Raw genomic sequence first — 24,708 nt, forward strand, 5'->3', positions numbered from 1 at the left:
AAGTGATTTAAGTGAAATATATCCAAAAATGTTGGAGGACATGGACCACAAGAAAACATTTTGTTAGTCTTTCTGCTCAGTGAACTTCTGGCGATGTTCTACAATTGGAGGAAAGTCCGCAGGCGCTTGAACATCTTACTTAGAAGTTCAGTTTGTCAGGCCTGGCGGCGATACTACCTTCATTATAATTACACTGACTTAGCAGCACTCAACTGATGCAACTTACTACAAAAAAACTAAAGTAATTTTGGTCTCTCTCCGTCTGCGTTAATTTTGGCCCTGTCAACATTATATAGCAAGAGGCGATGCTGAAATAATTCAATTTAAAGATTTCAAACAAGCCATCAAACAAAACTTCTTTAAAAAAAAAAAAAAATGTATCAAATACCTGCGTGTCACACACCAACCCCGAAGTCTAAAAACATTTTAGACTGATAATACGTTCAACATGGTTTGGAAAGACACAGATAAAATTCCCTTTTCAATATTATGCAGTTCTTTAACAATACTAAGCCATTAATTTATATTTGCACACATTAGATTGTCTGTGGAACTTGGCTATTCTTGGAAGGGAAGGAACTACAATTCATCAGCACACACAGTACAAACTTTACGCAAAATTAGTTTTTCCAAATTAGGTTTCACCACTAAAATATATTAATTTTGGAAGTGTAACGCTACTTGAAACTAAAGCTATAAATGATGTGGATGTAGTCCAATAAAGAAGTATTCCTATGCTTCCTTCATGACTAATGAATCTTTATGAGACATTTAAGAGGAAGATTGCTAAACCCGCATACAAAAAAGGCTGTCACAGTTGTACAGTTTGTCTCTGATGAGCTACGGACAAACCAGCATAACATCACACTGTAAAGTAAAGAAAATCTTTATACTAAATTTATTATGGCTTTTTGCAACATGGCAAAATATTACAGCTTAAAGCAGACATCTCCTCATGGAGGAGAAGGATTTCTTTGCAGTCTGACAAAAACACAATATGAGAGCTTTAATAATGTGCCACCGAGCTAGACAATTTGGCAAAGGAGGCACAGCAGCCTAAAAAATATTGAAAGGTCTGCTTTCTAAATAAATGTGGCTCAGTTGGTGAGATGAAATAACAGAAAAGTTAAGACATATGAAAATAATTTATGTAATTCAAAAACATTTAGGAATTAAATGTAATAGACTGCAAAACAGTTGGTCTAGAAATTAAGAATAACTACGAAATGCCATAAACTGAATCATGTGGTCAGATACTAGAAATAAATCTTAAAGGAATGACGTGAATCGTCCTCTCATTTGGACTGCTCTTTCATTTTGCTGTTTTTGTAGATTACGGGTAAAGGGTGCGCTTCCGTGTTAAAGATCCAATGCTCCAGTGGAAGAAGGTCGTCATCCGAAAAGAGCAGGTACAAGTACCTGGAACAAAACAAAAGAAAGGATATATTAGAATAGCACTAACAAACAGCCTGTGCCAAAAATTGACAGTGTTGTGAAAAAGTACAAAGTAGGCGGTTTCTGTTTTCAAGCCCTGCATAGCAAGGTATTAAAAGGATGTTTTTTCAGGGCAACTAAACACTTGTATCTTTGAATAAATGGTGATTTGGCATGTAGTTGGTGCATCCCTTCAACTAATGAAAGGACAGATCTATTTAGGATAAAAAATTAATACCACCTGTGCCAGTGGTGATAAAAAAGGAAATTAAATGAAAAAATCTACACAACGGCAGGTTACAAGTGTGCTTGTCTCTATATATTAATACATTTTATAACATTGCCTCATGCGAGGCTACATTAAATTTTTTCTGAGATGCACAATGAGGTACCACATAGAAAACAAAATCGGAAACTATTCAAAGGCAGATATAAGGAGTAGAAAAAGTGAGGAATTATGTTAAAGGAAACTTTGCAAAATACATAATTTAAATCTTTTCTCAATCCTGACTACTGATTTAGAAAAATAATGACTATAATGAATAGAAAGTGAGTGTTCAAAAGTAAAGTGAGCATGGAAGTTACAAAAATCTTCTCACGGATTGTGAAAGCAAACATTCACCCACTACAAATTCCATTTATAAAACATCACCCTTTTATGATAATTCTTTCTGCATGGAGATTCAATTAAAAATGTACATTATATCTCAATCATTAGTGTTATGGGAGCTGTCAAATCAATGTTCTGTTGTAAATATGCTCATAATTATTGAAAAAACAAAAATCACCTTACTCTACCTTTGCAGGCTGACACCAACGTAACTGAATGATCAATGATTTGAGTAAGAATACTAATGCCCCCCAATGCCTTTATAGGGAAGGGTACATGGTGAACAGAATTTGTTGGCTGCTGTCAACCTTTATGGCACTTTGAAATCACTGCATGTTTCCCTTACTGAGCTCAATTTACAAGCTCCCAACCACCTTATAAAACAAACATGTCTATCTGTATCGTAATTATTGGAAATTAGGTTACTGGTTGAGTAGGGATGTTACCCTACTCAAGCTCAAACTACAACCTCTGTTACTCTGAAACACAAGCAAACACCAAATTAATCAGGGCTTAACCCTCTAGTGGTTAGCACAAAAGTAGTCAGGCTTAACTTAAAGGCAGTATTTAAGTGTTTATGCAGCACACAAACAAAAATCCCACACCATTTTAGAAAAACAGAGTGAATTTATTTTTTATAAATAAAATGACACCAAAACTACAAAAACCTAATCAGTAGAACCAGGAATATGCAATTTGTAAGATTTCAGGTAAGTAAAGCGCCTAAATGCACAAAGCTCCACTTATGGCTATCTGGTCAGTCAAGACAAGGTGAAAGTCACAAGTTCAGGCTGACTGCGATGGAGCGCAGGCTGGATACACGGCCTAAGTTACTCCTGCTAAGAGAGTTACCTTCCAAGTCCAGTGTATAGACTTTGGCTTGAAGTTGAAGGGGCTGCAAGGAACAGGGTCACATGTTGTGGATAGTTGTTGAAGTAGTGTGAAGAGAAGGCCAGACATTGCAGATGGTCGTGGCTGTAGGATGAGGATCTAGTCAGGCATCACAGGTGGTCATGCTGGAGCTTTGTACTGGTGGTCACCGTGAGCTATTGATGTTGTAGTGCAAAGTGCACATCTTGCAGTACCAGGCGTCGATGGCAGTTGCTGTGGTGCTAAGCGTCTTGTTCACCAAAGCTCCGCGTTGGAGGGAGGCAAGATCTTGCTGTGAAGGAGCCCTTTTGTGAAGAGCCCAAAACTACAAGAAAACTCAACGAAGGCCACACCAATGGTCCAGGACCTAAGGGGCACCACTTTGTGATCAGGACCTCACTTGAGCATAAACCACCAGGGTTTAGGCAGGTCCAAGTCACCTGGGCAGTTGCAGCAGGCCTTTTGAGCTGGTTATGTCCCTGTAGATCAAAACAGGAGGGCAACTGACTGACCTATAGAGTCACTTAAGCCTGGGATGAAGGGTGCAGTCCAGTCTTTCTTCTCAGCAAGCAGAGCAGCAGATCAGCAGAGGGGAAAACCTTCTGGCAGCAGAGCAGCACAGCAGTTGTCCTGACGTATCCACAGATCTAGGAGTATGCTGAAGAGTTAGGTCCCAGGGTCCACTATTTCTGTCTGAAGATCCAATATTTATATATGGTCTCTTCTTTGAAGAGGGAGAAGTTTCTAGAGAATCCCCTTTGTAGTCCTTGAAGTATCCTGTCTCACCTGCCTGGCTCCAAGATGGCTGCACGAACAATGCAGTGGTGACAAGTCCTTTGTGTGAAGACAGGGCACAAACTATGCAGTTGTAAATGGGGCTATGCCCAGCTCCCCACCCCCATCCTGCCAGTTGATGGCCCATCCAGGTACACTTCATTCCTAAATTGCATGGCGGTCTGGGAGGAATAAACAAAGTCCAATTGTCAACTACACACAGTTATGTGACCCAGGAACAGGCTGCAGGCACCAAATAGGGCAGTAAAATGCAACATTCCCAAAGTGGCACTTTCTAAACTGTAACTTAAAATCCCACTTCAACATTAAAAATATTTTTTAATTACAGTGTCCCAGATACAAAACACTAAATGTTAGCCAGTTCTTAATCAAACGTTAGCACTTATTAAATGTAATAAGGCAGCTAAATGCTATCCTGGGGACAGATAGGCCTCACAATAGTAGATAAACTCAGGAGTTTTTCCACTAGCAGGACACCTAAAACTCAGAAGTACATGTTCAACTTTTTAAATACACTGCACCCTGCCCTCGGGGATGTGGAGGGACTACTCTAGGGGTGACAAATGTATTTAAAAAGTAAGGTTTAGGCTTGGAAAAGGTTTATTTTGCCAGGTCCAAATGGCATTTTAAAAATGCACTCACCGGCTACAACAGCAGGCCTGAGATGTGTTTAAAAGGGCTACTTAAGTGGGTGGCACAATAAGTGCTGCAGACCCCACACTAATTGCACTTAATTTACAGGCCCTGGGTACATGTGGTATCACTTTACCAGGGACCTAAAAGTATATTAAATGTGCCAATTAGGTTTAAGCCAATGTTACCATGTTTAAAAGAAGGGAGCACAAGCATTTTAAAACTGGTTAACAGTGGTAAAGTGCACAGAGTCCTAGGGCCAACATAAACAAGACCACCAAAAATGGAGGAAGAGGGCAAAAAGTTTGGGGGAAGACCACACTAAGACCGAGACGTCTAACACTATTGATTTTGGATCCAATGTTACTTATTCTAGAACCGTCTATTCCATATTACACCTTCAGTTGCTTTGGTCAGGTCATGAACTTTCAAGTCACAGAGTCCACGTACTGTTGTGACAGATGAATCTTGGCTTGTTATTTACACATTTGGGTATTTTCCATAAAAATTTCCTATTACTGAAAATGAACTAATTCACAAACACCAGAAATATAATTCCCAACCAAAAAATAAAATAAATAAAATAAAAATTGCCGGGCATGCAGTTTGGTGCAATCAATAATTATTTCCAATGCCTATGATAGTTAAGATGGGCCTTCCAGACAAATTGACCCTGGAAGCGTCTTGATGGGTAGGCTACCAGAGATAGAGGTGTGGACAGCAGAGTCAGCTGAGACAATGCCACCTCTCAAAGAGATCTGGAAATAAAAGTTGGGGATGCAGAGGCGAAGGGCAGGTGAATGACCAATGTATTGTCATCCATTCCATTGCACCAAGCTTTAAATTGCCGTATCAGCCCTCTGATGGATTAGCATAGGCCTTACCTGAGTTAATCCCCACATAAGTTGGCATCCACAGGAGGGATCATAAAAAATGCATTTTATTCACTTGAGGGGCTACCCAATTTGTAAACGTGAGCGTGGACATATTGTGAAGAGTTAAAAGAACTTTGTTATAAAATACTGGCTAATTGCCAGTCCTCCAAAAAGGGTCACACTGGTATGTTTGTTATTTAAGAAAGGCCACCAAATACTTAAATTCATGCTCAAGTTACTGAAGGGAGAAAGAAGTGCTTAAAACAGGAAAAGTTCAATCATCTCAGATGCTTAAACCGTAGGAGCCATCTATACCACCAAAGTTTAGACAAAATGTATATCAATGATGAGAATAATAGGTTTCCAGTGTGAGACAGAAATTGTTCCTCCGACCTCACCCCCAGAAATTCCTGTGCTTCCTGCTGGTGTGAAGGTTGAGTGATGTATTATCTACCATTGCAATTCTCAATGACAAGTCAAGGTCATTACTTAAAAATAAAAAACTTCAATAAATATTGTAAAGTGACCGGTTAGTAAAAACAGATAGACTGGCAGTCTCAAATGTCTAGCCTTAACTGCTGAAGGGAAGCTACAAAATCTAACGTTTAACAACGAACAGTCTACTGCTATATGGGATTTGAGATACTGTTCAGTGGTTCGAACAGATAAACAACACTCTTAGAAAACAATGTGAAAGTGTTATCCTATAAGAGGTCAGTGCTGTAGTACCTGACTCATCCTGTTCAAGGTAAAGTCACAGCTAAACATCACTCTTAGAAAACAATGTGAATGCGTTATCCTATAAGCGTTCAGTACTGTAGTACCTGACTAGTCCTGATCAAGATAAAGTCTGACAAGATGTCCCAGAGGTATCATAGAGAGATGACCACTTTCAAGCCAAAATGTAGCGTTTTAGTATGCCACACTAAACCCTTCAACTAAGTCTTGGTTCCTTTTCTGGTTCTTGTGCAGTAGGTCAAAGTTTGAATAAAGTTAAATCAAAGTTGCATAGTCAAGCACAGAAAAAGTTACTTATCTGAAATAATTGGTTTGAGGTATTGTACATTTGCCTGTTGTGCACAATTCTTCTATAAAGTGCTGGGCCCCGACACTGCAGCTTGTTTTTAATCTAAGAAGAGGTGTCAGTTACAAGGTGAACTATGATGCCTTCACTGAAATACTTCCTCTGAAACCCAAAGTACACAGGACACTGACTTCACCTTAGATTGAGTTGTTTTCTTGTAGGTAAGTAGGTGCAGAGAAGCAGAAAACTATATGTGCAGTGTAGAGAAAACGGAATTTCGAAAAATAGTGATTGTAAATTGTTATACCGTGAACTCGCATCTGGGAAGGTGGCAATGCGCATGTGCAGCTACAAGCTTCAAACTAAAATTATTACAGGTAAGCAAGATTCTCAGTTTGCAGCATGTGCTGCTGTAGGCCACATTCTGTGCACAGACTATAAAGCAGTATCCAGGTCCCTATAGTGAAGGCATGCAAGGTACAGTGGATACATTTTTAGAGCAATGTTTTAAGTGCAGTTTGCCCGGCGTGTACTTCTTGTCAGGCATGAACGTCCACAAAGTAATGCTAAGTGAACATATGGCTTGTGAACATATGGTTAGTACACAATGATAGTTTTAGGATGTATGCAAGTGGGATGTTGCCTAGGTAAGCAACAATGGACCCTTTATGAGGAGTTGAATGTGCCATAGACCTTGGTCTGTAGGGACATTTGGCTTTTGAATAACAAACTTGAATAAATGTACTAATCCATTTAGCAAGGCTTGCTCTGGAGACTGGATTTTCCAGGTGGGAATGGTCAAAAACAATAAAGTAAGGCTTGGTTTCCATAAAGCATTCAGAATAGTCAATTTAGTGCATAAAGGCGTTTAACATTTAACTCTGAATAGCCGGACAACCACGACCAATAGGAGGGTACTCAAAGCAAAATTCAAGCCCTCAATCAACTATCCATAGCAAACATTTTCCGGGCATGTTGACGGCCGAAATGGACAAGCTTCAATGTACATGCTTAAAGTGTTTTTTCTAACTGCCTACCTACACACTGAGTATACTAATCCGACTAGAATTTGATCTTGTGTGCTAAAAATGTGGGTGTTTGGACATACTGACAATATTTCTATCTGACAGCAGCTGCCCTGAAAACACAACAAAGAAGGTCCTAAGCATAATCTTTACAACCAAAGGCAATCCGTGGCACAGGCATTTACAAACGGCAGTGGAGAAGCTTTAAATTAGCTGTAGAGAATTGGGCTTACAGCCCAAACAACTATTCAGCCATCAAACCATCTTACACATTCAGCCAAATCGCCAGCACCTAAAACAAGCACTGGAAAAACTGTTTAAAACTAATATTGTGGGTGCCTCCCCCAGAAAGAGATCTGAACGGCGGCTTGCAGACTGATTATAAAAAGGCATCGTTGGCCCACGGGCTATGTTGCTGTCCAGCATTTTACAGTGCCTGTTGTAAATTCCGGACGCTAATTTGTTTTACAACACGGCGTACTAACTGTCCTAGAGGCCCAAAACCTCCTATTTTGGCTGGAAACTGTCAGACATGGTGAAGTAAAGGACAAACTGCCGGGCACATTGATCGTACAACCGGACCATGACCAGCATCTCGGCAGCCATTAGACCAGAGCATAATAGTAAAGGGTTCAAACTCTATCCCACCAATGAACTATTTTTTAATCAGTTTGATCATTTGAATAATTTTGAACTCACGGGTATAGTTTATAAATTTTACCTTTTATGTATTATTTGTCAAATTAAGTGAAATGGTATAAAATAATGATTGTATTAGCCAAATATCTTTCTATCTGAGATTTTAAGATGCCATACTCTTAACTCGTGATTGTCATTCCACCTAAGTGGAGCTTTGATGTGTTAATTTTACTTGTATTGGCTCTAAGTAATCATACGTTAAATGTCATTCATTTATTAACAGAGTGTTTAGAGCCCCATCCTTCTACAATAGACTTTGGTAGTGGCAAAGAACGAGGGTAAATCAGTAGTTTGACGTGGAAAGCAGAGACGACTTGACAGAAAAAAGGGTGAGTTGTAAGGGCTACCTGATATTTGTGCACTTGGATGAATGGCTGCTCGCCTGTTAAAACTTGTAGTTCACTTACCCAGCAGCAGGAAATGACAGCAATTAGGAACGTCATTCTCCAGGACATGAACTGCAGTGGACAAGAGTGGCTCAAAGGAAGGCCCCATAAGTTAAGTAAGGACAATGGTAAGGTCCTATGAAGGGACTGGACATGTGCAAGGTGCAATAACCTTCTTGAGGCATTCCACAAGGCTTTTAAAACTGGGATTTAGATGCTGGACTGATGTACCATTTTGTGCATGTAAGTGGCTTGGTGTAACATTATGGAAAAGAAGACTAATCATTAATTGTTTTAGTCGCTACACAGCCAATGAGGTCTTAATCTTTACAAACCACTTTCAGATGCCACAGCATATATTATGATAATGGCCAAACGCACATGTAGCAGCTTTCTGACTTATTTTAATTTGCATGCAATCTTCAGGAAGCTGTAGGTAGCCAAGTTCAAAGACTTCAAGTGTCAAACTGTAAGATTCTGTGCCCTAATATTGAGGTTGGGCAGCTGACCTTGTTGCTGAATGAGGAGATCTCGAAGCAGTTGTAGCTTTTCATGACAACGGATTGAGATTGACACACGTAGCACAAGCACCATGGCTCATGAGCTTAATGTATTGCAGTACTTATATAGAGCTTACTGCCGCCATGTGGGAGCTGAAGCACTTGCCAACATGAGTAGCACTGTGTATGGTTTGAAGAACGTTGAATTGTTTCGAACCTATGTGGGAAGTGTTTCCAAGCAATGTGTGATGACCACTGAGGTGAAGTTATTGTGTTATAGGACTTGGCGTGAAGCAGGGTTGTGGATGATGATAAGATAAGAGACTCAAGCACTTTTGTGATTTTCAGCATTCCGGTAGCTTAGCTTCTGCATGTCCCTTTATGGTATTTAACATGATGTAGTCTGCTTTGCGGGTTCCTGAACTGGGTTGACCAATCTGAGATTTTGTGTATTATTGTGGTCCAGAGCAAGCATGGCTGGAGGGAGAGAGAGATGAGGGGAGATTTGTTTGGATGAGCATTTTTATTATCATCCCATATCTGTGTTTTTTTTTTTGTGAGGTGTGAAAAAGTGGCCAGACTGTATGGATATTTGGGACCTGCAGTGAATGGACTATATTAAAGTCCTGAGAATTAAATATCGCCACAGGGTTTATTATTCCAGATATCGCGTATGGCGCATAGGGATGGTGGACTTTACTAGGCCTACAATTTCGTGCACACTTTGGGGTTGTCCAGTTAAGTGCAGATTCTGAGACGGAAGGACCTCCTTTGTCAGAAAAATAATCTCCTGATTCATACCTGTAAACCTGAAGTTGACCCTTCTGCATGTTGCAGTTGGCTTTGGGGCAATAGGCACAAAAAGGTGCTCCTGTTTCTAGGTCTGACCTTGGCAAAAAGAGATAAAGCCAGAGAGTGGAAAACTGAGGCCCCTCAATCCTTAGCTGTGTGGAAGAAAGGTTTGGACCACTGCATGGGCCTGGAGGTCATGGTATATCAAGCCTGGGATTGCCCTCAAAAGCACAGTAAGGTCTAGCATAGTTTTTAAATTGGGGAAGGGTACAGAAGGGGGGGCTAATAAGTGGTTATTATGCAGCCTGTCTGCCCGGAACAATTCTTACTTTATTAAGAGATTAGAGAGTTTAGACAGATGTGCAATATTATCTGAAATGCATATCATTGTTTACTGTTGGGTGACAGGGTTGGGAGGTACTTCTGTGCAATTTGTGTTAGTATAGATAAACTTTAGAGTTTTTCTCCTTTTTGGATAACTGCTGGCGAGCAGTCTGTTTATTTCAGTAAAGGCCCTGGGAGGGGGGAGAGGAAGTCATAAGCCAGGAAACTATTCAAACCCACCTCTCTGGCATTTTTATTAGCAGCAGTACCAGGCAACCATCTTGTTGCAGAGGGTTGACACCTGACCGAGATCCTCTCACTTGAGACAATGAGAGAACACTTTCAGGCCTCAGAAGAGATTATCCATGTCAAATGAGGCTACGAGGTGTGGTGGGCACTTCTCTGCCTTGACCACCAAGTCCAGTTGACTACATGTAAAGCAAGACCATATCTCTCCTTGCAATTCACAAGTGTCCTCAGCCACACAGCAGATCGGTGTGTTTCTTTACTCTCTCAAATCAAGCATCATCATTCTCCACTAAGTAAATAAAAGGTATACATTTGTCATTTAATTATTGACTGTAAAATGCACCCCACGCAATTCTACACCAATTCTCTTGCATCTTACTTCTGCCTGACTTCACCCAGACTGTTGTCACATGGGCATATGGTTTCCTAGCCAAATGCATTAGATGTGAAACTCTCTAGCCATTTTATTCTTCTGCCAAGCTATTCACTTGTTCACAAGATAAAAGTAGTTAACACTTGTCTCCGGGACCGGCAGTGGCTCTCAGAGATACACATTTTAGAATTCAAGACTTGTGAAATGAAATTTGCAGGTCAATCTAGCAGAACCCCCCACAGCAGAAACTCAACTCAAATCCTGACCTCTTGTTTAGGAAACAGTTTGACAGTTGCCAATAGAGATAAGCAGTCATGGGAGCCCAAAGGAGGTGGTTATAATTAACTCAATAGTAAAACTCAAGTTCAGTAAAACCAGCAAAGTTCAAAAAGTAATTTTAGAAATCCATTTTAGTTTTCACATATGATGGTCATGTTTATTCCCCTATGAACTTCAACAAGCCATTGCTCTACTGATGAACATTACTTTTGTCCTTAGGCACAGCAATTAGCAATTATTAGTCTGAATTGGCACTTGGGACTCTGTTAATTGTGAAATATTAGAAGCTGAAGATCAATTTTGTATATTTGCTGACCTACTCACACATTACTGCTGGTTGCCCAGTTTCATTAGACCAACTATCCATGTAAGACATTGTTTACTCAGAGATGTACAGGTTCTCACACATGTTGGGTCCATGTACAGTTCTGAAAGCAGCTGTGAAGATGCCTCAAAGTGCCAAGGTTGGAATTATGGCTAAAAAGGAACCTCTTCCAAAATAAAAACATTGAAGCAACAAGGAGTATTAACGACCTTATAGAATATATTTAAGAAATACATGATGTAGCAGAAACGTTAGTGCCATCCCTCATGTCACAGAAGTCATCTATCTGTTGAACATTTATGCATTATGTTATCCAAAGTACTAATGCTTTGTTTGTGAAGTGATGCACTTACAATATGTGTTAGTGTGCATTCATACTAGACTAGACTTTCAAACCCCTGTGGTACTGAAGGTAAACTTAATGTTAAAAGGATTTAACTGATATGTCATAAATGAGACACTAACCAAATGTACTGAAATAATATTATCATCTAATGAGTAATGATTTAAATATGTGCAGAAATAGAGAAATGTAGTTCCACATTATACTGACTGAAATGCATTGAGTATTCATTGACTTTGGTCAGATTCTTTCCTTGGTCAGCAGATTTCCAGATGCCCAGAACCTTTGCTCATGAAAAACCCTGAATGCTGAGCCCCTAGAAGAAGTATCCTCCTCGCTCCTTTCCCCTTTTGAGATGCTCCATTGAGACTTAGAGATTTTTCGCTAACCCTGTGCGGAAGACACTTGGATTGAGCTTCTGACATGCTGACACTTTCCCTTTTTACCTATGTTTTGCTCACATTAGTTAGTAGTCTTTTGCCCCAGATTATCTTTTCCAAGTTCTTTTTGTCACCATATCTTTATAATTTTGTCTTACATGTTGTTTATATGACTGAGCTTACGTTTGTAATAAAACCCTTTAACTTTATTCTTGAATGGCGTGTTCCTTGTATGGCAGGTGGGTGTGTGTGTGTGTATATATATATTTATTTATATAGGTTTGTACTGAAATTGTGTTAATGATTCTACTACACCCTAGGCTGGGTCCAAATGCCTGTTAACCATTGATTCCTGCAAAGGATGAAAATGCTCCAGCACACACAAAACAATTTTAGAATATGGCCCATTCTAATTGGCAATTTATTCAAGGTTGAGACATGTCTATTGCTAAATATGAAAATAAAAAGAATGCTGGAAAAACCTCGTGATTCAGATTAATGTGGAATGAATTCAAGGCTGCTAAAATGACTGACAAATGTCTGAGGAGTCTAAAACGTAATAAAATATGTTAGTTATTATAATTTAGTATTGGCATAATACAGATGATATAAAGACAGGGAATGAAGTAGGGCATGATTAATGAAAATAATAACGGTGTAGAATACCAGGCAGCAGGCATTTCAGTTGGACATTGAAGTACACCATAGTTACATTCTGGAGTAAATTAAGATTACGTCACAAATGTAATTTAAGAGGAGTTGATCAAATATCAACACACCAGTAAAGATCTACTTTTGGTCCTGTGGAGTGCCTAGAAATCTCACCAGAAACAATTACATTAACCAATATTCAACACTACAATTGCTTCACCATGATATCAAATTAAGCCACCACAAAAGTCCTAAAACATCACTGTTTGAAGCATTTATTAGGTCTTTTGTTTTGCGTTTCACTCAGACCATCTCCTTTCCTACACTTTAATAGTTCTATAAAGTTTCCTTCTCAAACTCGACAGTTGTCAATCATCACATGACATCCTGTTGTACACATTTTGACCGTGTAGAGCACTCTGGTGCCTTTTGGCCTGGTTCAGAATATACAAATAAAAACACACATGTACAAACATACATTTGTGAAAGTGAATAATAAACTATGAACCCAGCAAGTCAAAGTTCTTATCTTTCTGCTCCGGTTCCCTCACTGTGTTGACATTTTGCTTGAGAAACCATTACGTAGCCAATATTTCAGGTTTTGCTTCCATATTCATGCACCCACTCAATGACTCATGATTCTATTCACTACTGCCGCCAAATTGTTCATGGCTAGCTAAAACACTGTTTGACTGCCATGAACGGGATCAAGACTGAAATGGTTATGGCACCCTTCTCACCTTATTACCTATTTCTACAGGGTTCTAACCCAGGAAAACACCAATTCAAGCCATGATTGTAAATGGTGGTTAATTTGTAAATAATGAAGTGCAGTTGCCCATAGTTCTTTATTAGGTGCCTGCCTCCAGCAGAGGGAGTGCTAAATGCTGGTTGTCATCAAGAGCACAACTTACTTACCTTAGGTAACAATCTTTGAGGAGAATAATCTAACAGCAGATTCCTCACCCTTTGATTTCCTGTAGTGTTTTTATTGTAATTTATATTGCTTTGTTGTTTATCTTGGAACAGGGCTGCGTCGTGACATTCTTTTAGGTCATGATGCAAACCCGTTCTATTTTATCAAAGAGAATATTCGCCACTTGTTGCCAAGCGAGAGGCAGTTGATGCAAGGCTTCTCTTCTCGTCTCGTCTTGATGGCAAGGAAAGGCAATGGCTCTTCTTTTGCTTCATTCTTTCTTGAGAAATAAAATCCCACGTTATTACATCTCTTGTGGACTTCTATGCTGACACCCGTACTACATTTCCCCATACACCAGACTACATTTGGAACTTTTCACAGCAACTGCCCCCATGGGCCATCAGTAGGTGCCACTGGCTCTGCGGCAACCTCCAGCCACCCTAGAAAGTAACAATACACAGTCATGCTAGGCCTGCTCACTGATGTCTTGGATCACTTCCATGCTCTCATATATGTACTGACCATGACAAAATTCAAGTGTGACGGGGTGCAAAAGATAAGTGGAGACCTTTTTAGGACCCTAAATATTCATTCCACGGTCTAGGGAGGAGGTATAGCAGAGAGGAATCTGTGTTACAATGTCCACCAGAAATAACACTACTAAAAGTAAATAAATTGTTCTACTCATGGATATTTCTAACTGCAGGTTCCTTATATTCTTAACAGATGCAAAAGCAGCGCAACTTAAGAGGTGGGTCTGAGGAGTCAACACCAGACGTACTGCAGAACTGAGCAGGTGAAATGGCTTCCTGCCTCCTCCCCTTCGGATTTTATTGTGGAGACAGTAATGGCTGATGAAGGTGGGAATGGATACTCATGTCACAGCCTGGCAGATATCTAACAAAGGAACCAATCTAGTCAACACCACTGAGGTGGCCTTTCCCCTAATGAAACAGCCTAAAGGCCTTCACAAGGCTACTTTTTAGAAAGAGCATAGCACAGCATGTCTTAATAAACAGGTTGATCCACATGTATAAGGTTTGCCTCTGGATCATTCTATCCCTTATCAGCACCAGCAAAGCCAATGAACAGCTGATAATCCACCTAAAGCTTTGTGAGTCCAGCCTTAGAAGCCTTTCCTCTTTAGTGGTGAGGTGGGGTAAAAGAGGTATGGAGTGGCCCACGTGGAAGGGTGGCACTTTCTTTGACTGAAAGGAGGCACAATTTTGCAGCACCAATTTGTCTGGAAAGTAGGTGATATATGGAGGTCGGACTGACAGCATATGCAGCTCACTGACTGGGGTACAGAGGTAGGCGGAGGAACATCGGCAGGAATGGTCAGCAATCTTAGTAAGCAACTGTGCATATGTTGAAGAACGTAATTGGGGCCCCACTAAGGCATAATAAAGGGAACATAAGGAAACCTATATAAGCCCCTTTAAAAAAATATATATATAAAGCAAGGCAACAGGGGACAGATTTACAAACCTTTCACATAACACAACTTGTTGCGCTGTGTGAAAGGAATATAACATAGTGCATTCTTGCTCTCTATGCACTATTGCACACTGTGCTGCACAGCGCCAACGCAGGTACACCTGCGTTGTGGTGCAAACGTGCCTGCGTTGCAGGCAGGATTGTTTTTGTGCAAGAAAGGACACCTTTCAGCCAAAAACAATCCTCAGAGGCTTTGTCCTCTTCTAAGTGTGCTGCCATGAGTTACTCTGGATTTAACAAGCCACGTGTGTGGCTTAGTAAATCTGAATAAGCCATTGCATTGCATGATGCAACAGAAATGCAAGGGCATAATAAGTATGGCCCCTGGTGACTTGAATAATCAAAGTTGGTTGGGCAAATGTAGAAAGGTCTGACAAACGACTCCTGAAAAATAACTTAACAGTGCTCACCGCAAAACATTGCTGGGCCAGCGATAAAACAAACCCCTGAACAGTCTGTTTAGCCGGAGAGGATCAACATGGTCTTTGCACCAGGCCACAAACTGTGCCTAACAATCAGAATGAATAGATTTAGTAGATGGATGTTAATCTGGGAGTCTAACATCCACTATGTCCTACAGCAAATCCAACCTGTTCAGTTGGTGCTGCTCAACCTCCACGCACGAAAGTGCAGGTTGTAGTGATTCTGGTGGGGAACTCTGCTTGGCTGCTCCAGCATAGATAGCACTTCCTGTCACACAGCCCTACATCACCCTGCTTGCCACAGTACCACATGGCAATCAAGTTGTCGGTCATTCTTTGAACTGGACTCCCTTTGATGGTTTCAGAGCCAACAGAAAGGCACAAAGTTCCAGTAGGCACCTGAGACCCTCCTTCCGCTCTGCTGTAAGCCAACGATCTCAACCTCTCCAAAATCACTATTGTGAGTTTTATGGGGGGCAGGAGGAAATGTCTACCTCAGGCCCTTTTATTGCCAGACAGCCACCAAAAGAGGTCCTGGGCAGTCTCAATTACACTAGATGTCCAAAAGGCAGCCCTAGTTTTCAGCCCACAGCAGGAAAAGGTTCCACTGCAGGGCCCGCATGTGCCACCGAGTCTAGGGGAACAGCCAGATGCATGAAGCAAGAAGCCTCAGAACTGTCCTTGCTAGAACACAAAACATTGTGATTATAACCCAAAAGTCCTGGAATCGTTGTGGGGGTTGAAATGGTTTGCAAGCTAATGCTTCTAGGATGGCCCCTATGAAAGGAATCCTCTCTGTGGCTGCAGGTGGAATTTCAGCTTGGAGATTGAAACACAGTGAGATGGTATAAGGGTGACTGTTGTCTGCCACTGATCCACAGAGTATTGAGGCAAGAATGCCTCTAGCAGCCAGTCTTCAACATAAGTGAATTCATTCATCTCTAACTTGCAAATATTGCAAATTAGAAACACCACCATTATCAGAGGGGCTGATTTAAGGCTGTAGAGCAGGAAAGTGAACTGAAATGTTCCGACCCAATCACAAACCAAATAAAGTGCCTGTGTGACTGCACAACTGGTACATGAAAGTATACATTCTTCAAGTCTCCGCACAGTCCAGTTCCATTGACTCAGCACTGAAGGGATCTGGGATCAGGATGAACATCTTGAACTTGCCCCTCAAGGAAGGTATTCAGAAGTTTAAGGTCTAAAATTGACCAGACCTATGGTTATTTTTTTGCGGGCCAAAAAAATAACCATAACACCTTCTACCTTTCTCTGACTCTGGCACCATCTCTAAAGATCCTTTTGCCAGCAGACTGCCTGTACCAGAAAGGAGAAATGGACTGCTGAAGTCTGAACTGTGCTAGGTGGAATACAGTAGAAGGGATGGGCAAATGTGAAGGGAAGGTGTAATGCTGCAGAACGATCTGAAGGATTCACTGGTCTGAATTAATAGCCGACCAGCCAGGGAAGAAAATATGAATTCCGCTCTTTACCGGTCAAGCATGCGAGGTGTAACCAAGGGGTTTGGCTGCAGCTACAGTGGAGGATAAGTAGGAACAGGACTGCATCCATGGTCTCTGAAACTACTGTGTTCTCTTTAGTCGTAAAATGGCTGCAATGGCTGTTGTGTGGATTGCGAGGGCGGACTCTGGCACTATTCGAGATCCAGACCATATCCTGTGAATTTTCAGTATTGCTGATGGAATTAAGGGGCTGCAAATGCCCAAAGCTAAGAAGTGGACTGCAGCTTTGCTGTGCTTAAAGATCTCCAGTGCAAACCCAGTCTTTCACACCAAAAAACCCAGCCTTGTCAAAAGGCATATACTCAAGGGATGCCTACATGTTATGATGGCAATGTCCCCTGAAGGTTGTACAGTTGTGTTAACCTACGCAGAGGACCCCAAAAGCATGTACCTGATGTCCTGGTTTTATGATTTTTGCCCTGGAGTCATGCTAAGCTAGTATGTGCACAGGGGCCTTGGCCTGTCCCTTGGCATAAGCAAGGTCATGGACCTGACCTGTGACTTGGATGGATGTACCAGGTGCACTCTCAAGACAGTGTAACAGTGTCCATGTCATGGGCTTAGAACATGCAGAACTGGTGGTACCATTGGCCCACCCTTGCAAATTTACCTTGTATGTGACTACCCAACTCCTAGCGCTAACATCCAAAGGGTACGTTTTGTGTGTGTAGCTTGTGTAAATGTCTGGTGCGTGTGTGTGAGTAAACTTGAGTAATGGGGCATTGTGGGATCCATTTTGTATACACCTGCACAAGATGAAGGTGAGTTTTCCTGGACAGGGGAAGTATCTTGCTGTCATTCCTGAAACTAGAGGGAGGACACCTAGATACTTAAGTAGGGACAGAGCAGGCCAGTGGTCTCCTTTAGAAATTCAATGAGGCTTTTTGCTGAGAGAGGTCGATTGATCTTGTAGCACTACAATTGGTAGGTGGTGAATGGTGGGACTGCATACCTGTGTAAGGAGAAGGGAGTCCCTTAAGTGGAGCACAGCCTTTAGTCCTTCCCTGACCATTTTGGCTGAAAGCAGCCATGTGCAGGAAAAACTTCCATCATTATGCCTCTATCGTGGGTGCTCTAGGCTGTAGAAAACTCTGCTGGCAGAAGCATCACTCTACACAAAGGCACTGTCTGAAGAGCGCCCTTGAGGGGTCACTTAGAAACTTGCAAGGAGAACCATCCTGAACCACTTGTCACTTCTGAAGCCACACAGGGGATACATATTCTCCTGTCTGTTACTATATAAATAAGTGGGACCCACATGTTGTTCCAGTTCCAAGGTTCCTATGACCAAGGGAGTGCTCTACAGGGTACTCAGTGGACTGATGTGTAACCGGAGTTAGTGTTTGACAGCCAGCTTCCTGGAGATGAGAGGACATCATAGTCGAATTAATCATTGCTGGAAAAGCATTACAGCTGACCAAAAGTGAGCAGAAAATAGCATGCATTTCAAATAATTTGGGACAAAGTTGTTCTGTCCACTGGTGAGCAGATGGGGCAATTACCTCCAATCCACTCCTGGGGGGGGGGGTGGGGGATGGGGGGTAAGGCAGAAAGCCTATTAGATGCCAGGGAATTAAAAACCAAAAACAGTGGGGTGACTACCAACCAGTATGAGCATGGTTATAACCCCCCCACCCCAACTGAAGAGTTTAACAGTCTTTCAGCTCTCCCTCCTGCACACTAAAACATCTTTTCCCACCGCAAGCAAGAGGACCTTTGATTATTTAGGGTTTTGGGTTTACATTTGAGCCATGAGAACTTGTCTAACTCTCAAAATCGTCCCACTTGGAATGGTGAGGGCTGCACTTTTTGGACTTTGGGACGCTGACATGTAGGAAAATCTACGAGACCTAGACACATCTGAAAACTAAACATCTGGGTGAGTCTAGGGGTGGTGTGCTTCACATGCAATCCACACCATTTTTCTTACCCACAATGCCCTGCAAACCTTCAACTTTGCTTGAAATCACACATTCGTCCCACATTTTTAGGTGGAACATTCCGGAATCTGCAGAAATCCACAAAATTAGTGCCACCCAGCATTGTCGCATCTATACCAATAAAAATTCTGCCCCACTTGTCAGCCTAAATGTTTTTCTTTTTTTCTTTTTCAAACTGCCCTTTTGGACCCGCTTTGGTTCCCCCTGATTTTCGATATGCTTTTGGCTCTTCCCTGTCACAGGCACTAGGCCTACCCACACAAGTGAGGTACCATTTTTATCGAAGACTTGGGAGAATGCTGGGTGGAAGGAAATGTGTGGCTCCTCTTAGATTCCAGACCTTTCAATCACCGAAATGTGAGGAAAAAGTGGTTATTTTGCCACACTGAGGTTTGCAAAGTATTCTGGGTAACAGAACCTGGTCAGAGTGCCACAAGTCACCCCATCCTGGGTTTCCCTAGATGTCTAGTTTAAAAAAATGCACAGGTTTGGTAGGTTTTCCTAGATGCAGCCTGAGCTACAGACCAAAATGCACAGCTAGGCACTTTCCAGAAACACGTCAGTTGTCAATGTAAAAATGTGATGTGTCCATGTTTCGTTTTGGGGCGCTTCCTGTTGCGGGCACTAGGCCTACCCACACAAGTGAGGTACCATTTTTTTTTCGATTTTTTTTTTTTTTTTTTTTTCGGCAGACTTGGGTGAACACAGAATAGCAGAACAAGTGTTATTGCCCTTTGTCTTTCTCTACATAAATATAAGACAGTGTGTAAAAAAAGACGTCTATTTGAGAAATGATGAACCTACAAGCCTCTTTATATCCCCGCAGCCAGAAGAGTCCAGCAGACATAACGGTATATTGCTTTTGAAAATCTGACATCGCAGGAAAAAGTTAGAGTAAAACCTGGAGAAAAGTGGCTGTTTTTTTTTTACCTCAATTTCAATATTTTTTTATTTCAGCTGTTATTTTCTGTAGGTAAACCTTGTAGGATCTACACAATGACCCCTTGCTGAATTCAGAATTTGGTCTACTTTTCAGAAATGTTTAGCTGTCTGGGATCCAGCATTGGTTCCCCTCCCATTTCTTTCACTAACCGGAAGGATGCTAAAAGCACAAAGAATAGTAAAAAAAATAATGGGGTATATTCCAGTAAAACGTCAAAATTGTGTTGAAAAATGTGTTTTTACTGATTCAAATCTGCCTGTTACTTATTAAAGCTGGGAAGTTGGTAATTTTAGCACCACAGACCTTTTGTTTGTGTCCTTTTCAGGGAAACAAACACAAGCTTTCTTCTGGAGCCCTTTATTCAATTTTTGTAAACGAAAATGTTGCTGTATTTTAGCTAATTTCTTGGTCACCTCCAAGGGAACCCATGAACTCTGGGTACCTCTAGAATCCCTAGGATGTTGGGGGAAAAAAGGACCCAAATGTGGCGTGGGTAGCTTATGTGGACAAAAAGTTATGAGGGCCTAAGTGCAAACTGCCCCAAATAGCCAAGAAAAGGCCTGGCACCTGAGGGGGGGAAAAGGCCCGGCAGCGAAGGCGTTAAGGAATAAGATGTAATTATATTCCTTTCTCTAGGATTCCGGCCTGACCGAGGTATGCATTTGATGACATTTTATTTTTAAAGGGAAATATATCATTTTAGTTTATTACCCACACAGACGGTTAGTTCATATATTTACTCCTACTAAATATCTAATAACGCATCTTTAAATTAGGATGGGGCAGTCTATTTAAGAAGGGGAGAGTAATAACTGGTCGATGAGGCTGCACGAGTGCTTTATAGAACAACATATACATTATACAAGTTTGTTTCTTTTCAAACCAAGCATGCCCGGCACACCAAAGTCTTTCAAAAGGGAAAAATGACAACAAACAGCCTCATACGTAAGAGTTTAAGATTAATCAGATGTACCTTGGTTCGAGCTCATAACAAATCCAATGCAGCCCTGTGGCATAAAAGAGTGACGATGCAGTGTAGTCACATTTAACATGATCTGAATGTTAAGGTGAGTGACTGATAATTACTAGTCTCCAAAGAACACCGCATTGACACGTTATATTAATTGAGGACTTGAAATCTGGGTGTTTTACTTACTTGAGCGTCTCTGCAAGGTAGAAGCTCTGCTGCACATCATCATGAGTTGGCTGGCTGGCGTACACATCTCGAAGGCCAGAAAATCCTCCTTCCACTCGGCAGTTTTTTTCCAATGCCTGTGAATGAGAACAAACTCAAGCTTCAGCGAATTAATCTACTGCCAATTTTTCTATTAGCCTGCCAAATCCAATTATATTACATGCTTTTTGCCAAATTAGTTCCTCTTTTCACAGCGTATTCGGGCATAATTTCAAATTAGAGGCACAGATAAGAAAACAGAAAAACATCATAATTGGAACCAACGGAACGACCATCGGCCCGTGCTTTGATTTGTTGAAAATATTGCAGAATTTACTTTTGAGCACAAACATACCCTATACATGATAAAATCAGATATGATTTTGGGCTGCTGTCCATATCATGAAAATGCATCCCAGGTGCCTCGATGTGCTTCTCTGGACACAGTTAGGTCAGGACTGCCCTTATGAGGATGATCCTCAGATAATTAGGTTTATCACTAAGTTTAATATTCAAGCATGGGAAATTAAATGTATTTTATTGAAATATTGGGATACTCTCAAAAGAAACGAATACCTAGTAAATGCAATTGGCCAACAACCTCAGGTAACTTTTAGAAGATGTACATCCCTCAAAGACCGTTTATGTAAAAGCCTAATTCAATCATCGGAGGGAATAAGAAAACCTATTATTCAAGGTTTTTTCATATGTGGCAAATGTAAAGCGTGTAGGGGTAGTACGAACTGCAGTAAAGTTAAGTTGTCAAGAGATACAAGTCCCTTCATCATTAGAAAGTTTGTGAACTGTAATACTGAATTGTGTGTCTATGCTCTTAGTTGCCCAGGTAATAAGTATTATATTGGTAGTACTATTCATAAAGCGAGAAAAAGAGTCTTGGAACATATGAGAGCTATAACCAATGAAGATAGAACGTACCCAATGGCCAGACATTTTGCTTTAGTTCATCAAAAAAATAGGGATCTATTGAGATTCTGTGTGTTGGATAATGTCCCTGCTAATATAAGGGGGGGCAATAGAGAACTTCAATTGAGACAACTAGAATCTAAATTATTAAATATTCCCACTTGTGTCCCAGATGGATTTAATCCAGATGAGGAACTTTTTGTTCATCTTAGTTCTACCTAGACTGATAAGGAAGTATGTTTTAGTGTGAATTACATGAGGAGGTAATTTAGTTATCATAGCTGGTGCACTTTTCTAAGCATTCTTTTTATTTTGTTACAGGTACACACAAAAAGTGGCAATGCAAAAGAGCTGTTATTATCGACCAAGGATGCCCGAACTTTTTAGGAATAGAAAATATTGGTGTGTGTTGGAAGTGTAAGGAGTGATTAGTATTATTGGAGCACACTCCACAGACTAGATGAGTATCATTTATCAATCTTTTTGCTCCTTTAAACTTACTATATACACACACACACACACAAGTGCATATGAGTTTATATGATTTTTTGAATGAAGGACACCGTTTAAATATGGCCGAAATGTTAGCAGTGAATCACTTTCTGGTATCTGTGTAAATATAAATGCAAATAGACATATGCATATGAATTAGAAATATGTAATAAGTAATATGCAATATGATTTGGGTTTATGAATGTGAGTGGTGAAGTTAAATTTGATTTAGAACTTTGATAAATGGTGTGTGATTAGGTAGTGCAGTGTATGGATTCCACTTCAAAATGGCCAACATGTCTGCAACAAGTACCTGTGAGTCCTTTTTTGATGTTGTTTAGTTGTCCTTTGATTTAAATACATGTACAGTTTAGCACTGGATATGACCTGTGAGCAAGGAGCCACTGCTCCGAAATGCGTCGGGATTGCATTTTTATTGAATTAAATACGTTCTTTTCAACTTGGAATCATGGCCTGTTGCTCTTTGTCATCGGACACCTGTCCCCGTGAGGTTTTGACAATGTTTTGATGTGTGTGTGTGTATATATATATATATATATATATATATATATATGGAAAATGTCACTTACCCAGTGTACATCTGTTCGTGGAATGAGACGCTGCAGATTCACATGCTGTGCATATCCCGCCATCTAGTGTTGGGCTCGGTGTGTTACAAGTTATTTTTCTTCGAAGAAGTCTGAGTCACGAGATCGAGGGACTCCTCCCATTTCGGCTCCATTGCGCATGGGCGTCAACTCCATCTTAGATTGTTTTCCCCGCAGAGGGTGAGGTAGGAGTTGCGTATATAGTAATAATGCCCATGCAATGGAGTAAGTATGTATGTACATAATGTGACTAAAAGTATTATATTTACAAATGTATAAATGTACGAGTTTAATTTTAATCAACTTACAACGGCTACAGGCTCCCGGGGAGGTGGGAGGGCGCATGTGAATCTGCAACGTCTCATGACACGAACAGATGTACACTGGGTAAGTGACATTTTCCGTTCGATGGCATGTGTAGCTGCAGATACACATGCTGTGCATAGACTAGTAAGCAGTTATCTCCCCAAAAGCGGTGGTTTAGCCTGTAGGAGTTGAAGTTGTTTGATATAAAGTTCTTAGTACTGCTTGTCCTACTGTGACTTGTTGTGTTGTTAACACATCCACGCAGTAATGTTTAGTGAATGTATGAGGCGTAAACCATGTGGCTGCCTTACAGATTTCTGTCATTGGTATATTTCCTAGAAAGGCCATTGTGGCGCCTTTCTTTCTAGTGGAGTGTGCCTTTGGTTTAATAGGCAGTTCTTTCTTAGCTTTAACATAACAGGTTTGAATACATTTCACTATCCATCTGGCAATGCCTTGTTTGGATATTGGATTTCCTGTATGAGGTTTTTGGTAAGCTACAAACAATTGTTTTGTTTTGCGAAACTCTTTGGTTCTATCAATGTGGTACATTAGAGCTCTTTTTATGTCTAATGTATGTAATGCTCTTTCAGCTACAGAGTCTGGTTGTGGAAAAAACACTGGGAGTTCCACAGTTTGGTTTAAGTGGAACGGTGATATAACTTTTGGCAACAATTTGGGATTTGTACGTAAAGCCACTTTATGTTTGTGTATTTGTATAAAGGGTTCCTGTATGGTAAAGGCTTGTATTTCACTCACTCTTCTGAGAGATGTGATAGCTATTAGGAAGGCTACTTTCCAAGTTAAGTATTGCATTTCACAAGAGTGCATGGGTTCGAATGGTGGACCCATGAGTCTCGTTAATACAATATTGAGGTTCCACGAAGGAACTGGTGGTGTTCTTGGTGGAATGATTTTTTAGACCCTCCATAAAAGCTTTTATGACTGGGATCCTAAATAGTGAAGTTGAATGTGTAATTTGCAGATAAGCTGAAATTGCTGTGAGATGTATTTTAATGGATGAAAAAGCTAACTTAGATTTTTCTAAGTGTAGTAAGTAGCTTACAATGTGTGTAGCGGACGCGTGTAATGGTTGAATTTGATTATTATGACAGTAATAAACAAATTGTTTCCATTTATTTGCATAGCAATGTCTTGTAGTAGGTTTTCTAGCCTGTTTGATGACCTCCATACATTCCTGTGTGAGGTTTAGATGTCCGAATTCTAAGACTTCAGGAGCCAGATTGCTAGATTGAGCGATGCTGGATTCAGGTGTCTGATCTGCTGTTTGTGTTGAGTTAACAGATCTGGTCTGTTTGGTAGTTTGATATGAGGCACTACTGACAAGTCTAGTAGTGTTGTGTACCAAGGTTGTCGTGCCCAAGTT

The 24,708-nt window shown here is 40.7% G+C and overlaps 1 protein-coding gene across 1 annotated transcript in view; it reads right to left on the bottom strand.

The window, feature by feature from the left end:
• Positions 1 to 875: 875 nt before the first annotated feature.
• Positions 876 to 24,708, bottom strand: part of MAN1A1 (mannosidase alpha class 1A member 1) — a 417,034-nt gene continuing 393,201 nt past the window's right edge. Inside the window, exons 11-12 of the mRNA XM_069235393.1 lie at positions 20,974 to 21,089; positions 876 to 1,419 (exon numbers count right to left, since the gene is read on the bottom strand). Coding sequence (XP_069091494.1) covers positions 1,296 to 1,419; positions 20,974 to 21,089 — 240 coding nt within the window. The 3' untranslated portion in view covers positions 876 to 1,295. The remainder of the gene's footprint in view (positions 1,420 to 20,973; positions 21,090 to 24,708) is intronic.

This window comes from Pleurodeles waltl, chromosome 5 (assembly GCF_031143425.1).
Source record: "Pleurodeles waltl isolate 20211129_DDA chromosome 5, aPleWal1.hap1.20221129, whole genome shotgun sequence".
Classification (NCBI taxonomy): domain Eukaryota; kingdom Metazoa; phylum Chordata; class Amphibia; order Caudata; family Salamandridae; genus Pleurodeles; species Pleurodeles waltl.